Here is a 7,956-nt window from a genome sequence, read left to right as displayed (position 1 = left end):
AAGGCTGTGCATGGCTGAGGGGGAGCAGCGGTCCTGGCCACGCTGCCGAGGGTCCCAATGCTGGTGAGCATCACCCGGGCTTGGCGCGCCAGGCGTTTGGTCCCCGGGAAGGTGTGACTCGGTGGGACGGGATGCCTGAAAGTCCTGGTCACCCCAGTGCTGAGTGGGGAGAAGCCTTTGCAGAGGCTGAGTTTTCCGGTTATCATTAATCTCTGCAACCCGATACATTCAAAGCTGTCCCAAAGGCCAAATAGTTGCTGCGCAGGTGGACTGTCAGGAGTAAACAGAGAAGAACAGGGAAACGCTTTGCCAGTAATAGCTAATGCTGCATCTTGTGGTGTACGGTCAAGGATTCAGGTGGGGGTTCTGAAATCATACACTCTTCATCCTGGCGCAAGATCTTGCCCCATCAATAAACGCAATTGCTACATTTCATATCATGTCATCTTCCAAAGCTAAATCTTCCTCCCGCAGGATTTTCAGGCAGAGCTTCCTCCCCTGAGCGCTCTGCGGGCCACATCTAAACTTGACCAAAGCCAGCTGGATGCTCTCCACTAAGCTCAGAAGCAGCCTCTAAATTCAGTCTTTAGAGCGTATTGATGCTCTAAGGTTAATTTTGCCCGTAATGATCTCGCTGCAGCTACCTAATGAGTCATTCGACCTGTTTGGGACTGTGTGCTCCCTCACATCTGGTGTGTGAGGGGCTTTCAAAAATAGGGGTAAATCTGGGAAGTAGGACCTGCTGCTTAGGTTTGGTGGATAATTAATCCACTCCTGCGACTGGCTCGTGGCGGGACACGCGTGTCCCTCGGGAGTGGGGCCCTGCAGCTGCTTCGTGCCGGGAAGGGAAGGGCATGTAGGGTTATGGGGCAGCCCCCAGGCCCTGGTTTTGCAGCAGATTGTTCACATCTAGGGGAGGGAGGTTTTTAAACCACTTTCCCCGCGGAGGAGCGGGGAGGGAGGGCGGAGGGAGCGGCCCCTTTAAGACGGGTAGTGCGGGGGGGGGGCGGTGGCCGCCCGCGTTCACACCTGGAGTGGGAAAGAGGGGCGGGCCCCGCGCCCCTGATTGACGGGCCGCCGGCATCAATAGGGCTCCGCGGCGCCGCGCCGGGGGCGGGGGGGAGCCCTCCCGGCCAATGGCGACGCGCGCGGGCCCGCCGGAGGCCGCCCGCCAGCCAATGGGCGGGCGCGCGGGGGGCGGCGCGGCTACATGTTGCGGTGTCGCCAACGTGGGTCCGCGGCGAGCGGCGCTCGGGCCGGGCGGGGAGCGGCGAGCGGCGGGGTCGGGCCGGCGGGAGCGGTGGCGGTCGTCAGCGGCTCTCAGCCCCGCGGGACCGCACCGAGGAGGGGGAGAGTTCCAGCGGCCGCCGGGCCGGAGCCGTGCGGCGTGAAAGAGGAGGCGCTTCCCGCGGCGGGGACGCGGACCCGACCCGCCCGGCGGTGCCCGCCCGCCCGCCCGGCGGCGGGTGGATGCCGGTGCCGTGACCGCCCCGCGCCGCCGGCGGCCGAGGCGATGCTGCGGGCGGCGGAGCGGCGCTGAGCGTTCGCCGGGGCCCCGCGGCGTTACCGCTGCGCTCCGCGCCGGGGCCGCTCCTGCCGCCTCCTCCCGCTTCGGACCTTCTCCGGTGCCGGATACAAAATGGCGGTGCCGTCACGGGCGGGCGGCGGGGCGGCGGCGGCGCTGCTGCTGCTGGGGCTGCTGGGCTCGGCCGCCGCCGACTGCCCCCCCGGCTGCGCCTGCGGCGGGGAGTCGCTGAGCTGCGGCGGGCTGGCGCTGCCCGCCGTGCCCCGGGACCTGCCCCGCTGGCCGCGGCACGTGTGAGTACCGGCGGGGGCTCCGCCGCGCTGGGGAGGGACCGGGGGGACGGGGCTGGGGGCGAAGCGGGGGTTTGGGCGGCCCCGCTCCGCCCGGGGTTGCGTGCCGGCGGCTGGGCGCGCCGGGGGAGCTTGTGAAACAACACCAAAAAAGAAACCCTCTAAACAAAAAAACCCCACAAAAGTCAGATTTGTTGTTTTTAAAGCAAAGCGATCTGTACCGCCTTGTGGGCGCCGAGCTACGCGGTGTGAAACTTCTCTCGTGATCTGGTGTCTCTCCTCGGGGTCCCGCCCGAGGCGGGGATGGAGGCGGCGGGTGCGATGCTGGTCCCGGGTGAGAGGAGCCCGGGGCTCCCTGCCTGGCCGGCCCCTCGCTGGGCTGGCTCTGCCTCCCCTCCCTAGCGGTGTCCCGGAGGAAGAAGAGCCGGGAGCGGGTTTGGTCCCCAGCGCTGGGAGCTGCTGGAGATAACGGCCGGCCTGGGCTGCCGAAGCCTTATTAGGACATCCATCCCCCGCCGGCCTGGGGCGCCAAACCGGGGCGCGCCCCAGCCCCGCACCCCGGCACCTGAGCGGGGACCCCATCGACCTGTGGAGCTGCCAACCCTTAAGGTGTGGAACCCGGTGAGGCGGCGAGCACGGGTCTAAACCGAGTCGTGGGGCTCTGTCGGTGCTCTTGCGGTGTTTCAAGAAAAACCAGGTGGTGTTTAGCAATAAAAGCTGCGTGCCTGGCTGCGATTCCCAGGGTACTTGTCTGTCTGTCAGAGTTACTAACCTGTATCACATGTCCTGGATGGCAGCTGAGCTTATAGCCCAGCACCTGGTGGTTAGTACAGCGCTGGGGCTTTTTTTTTCCCCTTAGGAGGTGGTTTTTTTTAAAGTGTTCAGGTACATGCCCAAGTGCGGGATGGTGTGGTTGTGATTTCCCATAAAGTGCAGCAGGTCAGCGCCAGCTGTGTAAGTGCTGCTCTGACCCGGTAAGATCTGAAATAGAACATCAGACACATAAAGTACAGGAGATTTGGAGGCAGAAGTGTGCTGGGCTTTGACAGCTCAATTCATTTGGCAGTGACAGTGCAGGAGGACTGAGAGTATGTGTGTGTGCTCATAAACTTGTAAAACTAAGTGTCCTCAACTATTAGCTAACCTTAGGGGAATAAGGATCCAGAAGGGGAAAGAGAAAAGTGTCTCAGTGCTTCTGTTGCTGGGCCTTTCTGCTGTTTGAACAGATTTATAGATTATTGAATCTATAAAACCCCTGGTTGTAATGGATACTCCTCGGCTTTGCCAGGAGAGAGAACGGTCACTGAAGTGTTGCTGGAGATCATCCAGCTCCTTAATAAGAAGAATTATTAGAGGTTTGTCAGGTTCTCCTGATATTATTCACTTTTGGCTGCAGAAGTGCCTTGTTTTACATGAAATTATCGGGTGTCATACAGAGAGGAGTGTGTGGCCTCTGCACTAAAACCCTGACTCATCCCGTTCACCTGTTGCTGTGTGTGCTGAAAGAGCCTTCCTTTGGCTTTGGGCACCTTTCAGAGCAAGTTTTAATTTTTCTCAGCACAATTCCAGCATCTCCATGTGCCTCTTTAAAATTTAACAACTTATCTTTGTCTGTGTGGAGAAATGCATTAATAGCCCAGTCTGAACAAATTTGTTGTTGTGTGTTTTTTTTCAAGAGTGCGAATACGCAGGAGTGTCTCTCATATGGAACAGATTTTTTTTGAGTGTCTTGAGTTCAGTTTAAATTTTATTGGTGAAGTAATAGCATGTATAAATCTAATGCTACAGACCTGTGGGCTGTTGGTCTTTTAACCACTTAGAATATGGTTTGTAACTTTGTAAATTTTAAACTAACCCAAGAATTGGCTAAAGTGGAAATTTGTGATGGCTTTCAATATCTGACAGTGCTAAATTAAGGGTGTTTTCCTTCTCTGTAGCCACTATAAAAAGCAGACATTTAAGCTATTGAGAATACTTCTGTTTTTAAAGTAATATTGTTTCTAATCACTAAAAATCACTTAAATTGCTTACTTCTGTTTAGATACACAAAGCCGAAGCATGTTTTTCATGCTTGGTAGGATTATAAATGGTCATTTCTGGTGCAGAGAGCTTCTAACCCGTTTTTTTAGTAGTTGTTTAATGTCTCTATAAAAGCACCATGTGCTGGAGAAAAGTTATCTCTACACAACTATCTCATTGCTTTTTGTTTTGTGGTTTTTTTTTTAACATGCCCTTTTAAAGGAACAGAAGGCAAATGTGAAGGTTTGCAGTGGCCCTGGGCTGACATAGGGGCGCAGCCTGGGGGTGCGGGTCCCCCGGCTGTAAACCAGGGTGAGATGGGTGATGTCGGAACTGTGCATCCCTCATCTCCATCAGTTCTGGGCAGGCTGTGTCTCTTGCCGAAGGAGTCTGCTTCCCCGGGGTGATAAGCTTGGGCATGTTCGATTGATAATAGGAGATGAGATAAATCCTGTTTTCAGTGACTTGTGGTGGCTGGGCTTTAACTTCATTAAAGGGCTATTGAAAAATCCCTCCTTAGCAGTTTATCTTTATTTCTAATGAGTGCCACAATGCTGAAGCAGTGCCTGGAGTCAGTTTTCAATCTGTTGAAGATACAGCTTTTGTTTGTAGGGTTGGAAATGTGGCTCGGCCACTGGGGAGGGTTCTGGAACAGACTTAATCGTGCTGCGTATTTTGTCAACAGGACTATCAGTACTGAGGAAAAGCTTTGGGATCTTTTGAAACTATTGTTATTTCTCTGGCACTAGAGCTTGGAGTTGTAATTTCTCTCCCTAGCTTTCAGAAGGCATAACTGATATGCAGAAGGGCTGGTGCGCTGCAGTCGCTCACAGTTAATGCAGCGTGGCACAGATGTGGTGGGTTTTTTCTTAAAAGCAACAGGCAGCTCAATAGTGCGTGCCAGTTGTGTAAGCGTGCAGGACTCTCTAGCTGAGCAGCCCTGCGTAGGGCACGTTGCAGCACTCTGTCATGACCTGTACCATCCTCACCGGAGCCACAGCACCCAGCCGCTGGGAGCTCTGCAGCTGTGAAAAGTCCCTGCTCCGTGGGGGGATGCTGGAGAGTCAAACTCTGCTGGGCAGCTGCTGTGCAGGACTCCTTTGCAGTGTCTCGCTTTGAAACTGCTGGAGATGCTTCATGGCTTTGGTGTTGAAGTCTGAAGTTTGTTTTTACGTTAGAGTGTAATATGTGGCATAAACTTTAGGGCCAAGCTTAACTACAAAGTGCTTCTTGCCCAGAAAAGCCAGGTGCTGGGCTGCAGTAGTATTGGTGACATGGCACATCCCCCCCATCCTCTGCTTCTGTCTCTCCGTGCATCTTAATTTTTGAGGAGTGGTAGAAGAGATTTTGCCTAGGCATCATGTGTGAGGGGCGGGGGGTGTGTGTGTGCTTTTTCCTTTCTAGTGATAGAGCAATAGTATTTTGGGTACAAATTGTAATGGTGAGAAGGCTTTGGGGCTGTGGAAGTGCAGTTGAATAGCTAATTCATTGCTGGTATGATCTGGAGGAATGAAAGGTTTTATTTTAAACAGATGTGTTGTGTGTGTTTGACCCAGATGGCTAGGGGAGGTTTTTTGGGTATTGGGGATCTGTGCACAGACCCTTCTGCCTCTGGGTCAGTGTGTGCCTGACACATCTGGGAACAAGGCAGAGTGTTCCAGTGCCCGGGAGAGCTGAACTAAGAGCTGCTCCCGGTTTCCCGGGGAGGCTCTGGGGTTTGGCTGTATGGATAAGCTGCCCTGAGGCATCAGCTGTGAGGATGTTGGCTGTCTGCACAGTGCTGCTGCTCTCGGGAGAGCTGGGGAAAGCGTCTGGATGCTTTTGAAAATCCTGTGGGTGCCTGTCAATGGTTTTAGGGCCTGGAAGTGCATTTGAACTAGGAGTCAGGAGCAGATTCCTGCTGTGCTCAAGTGTGTACGCACAGAAAGATTTTGTTGAATGCAATGAAAGGGAATGTTTCTGCTCAAAATTACCTATTAAATTTCTTGTTAAACTGGAGTTTTAATGTCTCAGGTCTTGGTGCTCTGCTCTTGTGTGTTAGGGTAGCTTCTTTGCTTGCTTGGTAGAGCAGAGTGGGGCTCTGCAGAAAGCTTGCTGTGCTGCTGCCTGTGTGCATGGTGCGCTCTGGAGATGGACATCAGCTGCTCTTGGATTCCAGAGTGACTTGTGCTCCTCTGCAGATGTTGGAAGAGAAGGTGGTGGTAGGGGACTCTCCTGAGGTGCTGAGAGGGGGGAGTGCTCCTGGCTCTTCCTCCCTGCATGCCCTGCTGAAATAATGGAACAAAGATTAAGTAATCGCCACTCTGGGCTCAGGGCAGCTGTGGAGCCCTCACTGTGTGCTGGCCACCCGGGGGGCCACGGGGCTTGGAGGGCTGGCTTGGGAGAGAGGTATGCAGGTTGGTACAGGTAGCCAGTCCCCCTCCCTCCTCCTGGGGAAAGGGAGTGAAAACCCAAAGAAATTCTGCAAAGCCAGCAGCGGTGGTGGTCCAAGGAAGGCTTCCTGCTCAAGCAGGACGGTGCTGGGAGCTGATGGTGCTTGTAAAAAAAATTCTTCTCAGTTTGCAATGGCACGCTTGGGTTTGGTGCTTCCTGGAGCGTGGTCCTCAGCGGTGGCCTTACTCAGAAAAGGTCTCGGGCCCTGGAGCTGTGGGATGGCTCTGCATCCTACAGGCTTGCAGTTGCTGCTCTGGAGCTTGGCCCAGGTGGGGTAACAGCAAAGCCTCTCCTTGCAAAGCAGTGCCTCTCTGGACCTGCTGCTTAGGCACAAATAGCTACATGTGCTTGCAAATAAATCCACTCTTCCTGTGTGAACATGTGTTGGTGGATTCTCTGACCACCCTCAGCATGCCGTGATATTTATTGGTGCATACTGGAGAACAGCAGTTAACAGCAAGTCCTTTGCAATTGCTGTCTGATTTTGCCACAGCTGGGGCAAAAATGATCTCAGACTAGGATTAGGAATACATGAGAGATTCATAATGAAGCCTGAAGGGAATAAAATATCCCCACCAAGAAGTGTTGCTGGTTTTTGCAGAAGCTTCAAGTGAAAGGCTCTAGGACCCCCTCAGCCTCCTCTGCATATTCCTCTCCTTTTGAGAAACTTCATGGCATTTAATCACTTTGAGGCTTTTCCTCTCCACAGTGACTGCAATTTGAAACGCAGGGGTCCCATACAAAAGGAGCAAGTGCTCAATGGGCTGTGTTAATATTCAGTGCCATTTACAATGGGTGCAGTTTGAAAAGGGGAGAATGGATGGTCTGGGAGCCGGGGGAGGAGGAGCTGCAGAGGGAAAATTCCCAGGGCAGGAGAGCGAGCGTCTCAGTAGGCAGCCGAAAAAACGAACACACCATCAATTGTTCTCTAGGAAAATCAACCATTATTATGTGTTAGATACAGCTTAATTATTTTTTTCTTTGCTTGTGCAAACTGTCTACAGTTCTGTGGGTGTAAGGTTTGGGGGTGGCTGAGCCTTGCAGGAGTTCCTACTTGGAATTTAAGTGATGAAGGAGCAACTGTGAGACTGATTGCTTTCTCCCTTCGCTTGGTGGCATCAAGAGGCTAGAGGTGGTAAACTGATATGTTTGGGAGCCCAGACACTTCAACAAAGTACTTCAGGTACTTAAATGCTTCCTTGAGCATGGGTGAGGTTTTACTTCCCTGATAGAAGTTAAGCTAGTGCTGGAGTGTTGTCTCTGATGAGGATTTAGGCAGATGCAGAAGCACTTTGCTGTGATGGACCTTTAGTTGGCGTGAGTCCCACCTGATGCAGGGAAATCCTGGAGTGCTGGAAGGATGTTCCCCAGTGTGCAGCTTCAGCAGAGCATGCTGGAAGGGTTCAAGGTGGCTTCATGCTGAGGCTCTCCCCCAGGTGCTGGGGAAACCCCTTCCTGACTGTGCATACACCTGGGCTCATGAATATATATATGCAGCTCCCACTGGCTCTGCAGGGTAGCTGGGAATTGTTGAGTGCCAGGAGGTCCTGGTCATGCCTGCCTTTGGTTTCTGGTTGCTTTGATCTCTTGAAGAGGGGTTAAAGTTGTGTCTTGAAGTTCTGAGTGGCTGCAAAATGGGATGATGGCTTTCATTCCTCAGTAGCCCACTCTGATAATTCCTGTATTGTT

The 7,956-nt window shown here is 53.4% G+C and overlaps 1 protein-coding gene across 1 annotated transcript in view; it reads left to right on the top strand.

Moving 5' to 3' along the window:
* The first annotated feature begins 1,178 nt into the window (after positions 1-1,178).
* Positions 1,179-7,956, top strand: part of LRIG1 (leucine rich repeats and immunoglobulin like domains 1) — a 96,056-nt gene continuing 89,278 nt past the window's right edge. The window contains 6 exon segments of the mRNA XM_074879087.1: positions 1,179-1,310; positions 1,313-1,351; positions 1,354-1,449; positions 1,452-1,495; positions 1,497-1,545; positions 1,547-1,818. Coding sequence (XP_074735188.1) covers positions 1,179-1,310; positions 1,313-1,351; positions 1,354-1,449; positions 1,452-1,495; positions 1,497-1,545; positions 1,547-1,818 — 632 coding nt within the window.

Source organism: Strix uralensis, chromosome 10, assembly GCF_047716275.1.
Source record: "Strix uralensis isolate ZFMK-TIS-50842 chromosome 10, bStrUra1, whole genome shotgun sequence".
NCBI classification, from domain to species: domain Eukaryota; kingdom Metazoa; phylum Chordata; class Aves; order Strigiformes; family Strigidae; genus Strix; species Strix uralensis.
This window is presented reverse-complemented; position numbering and strand designations above follow the sequence as displayed.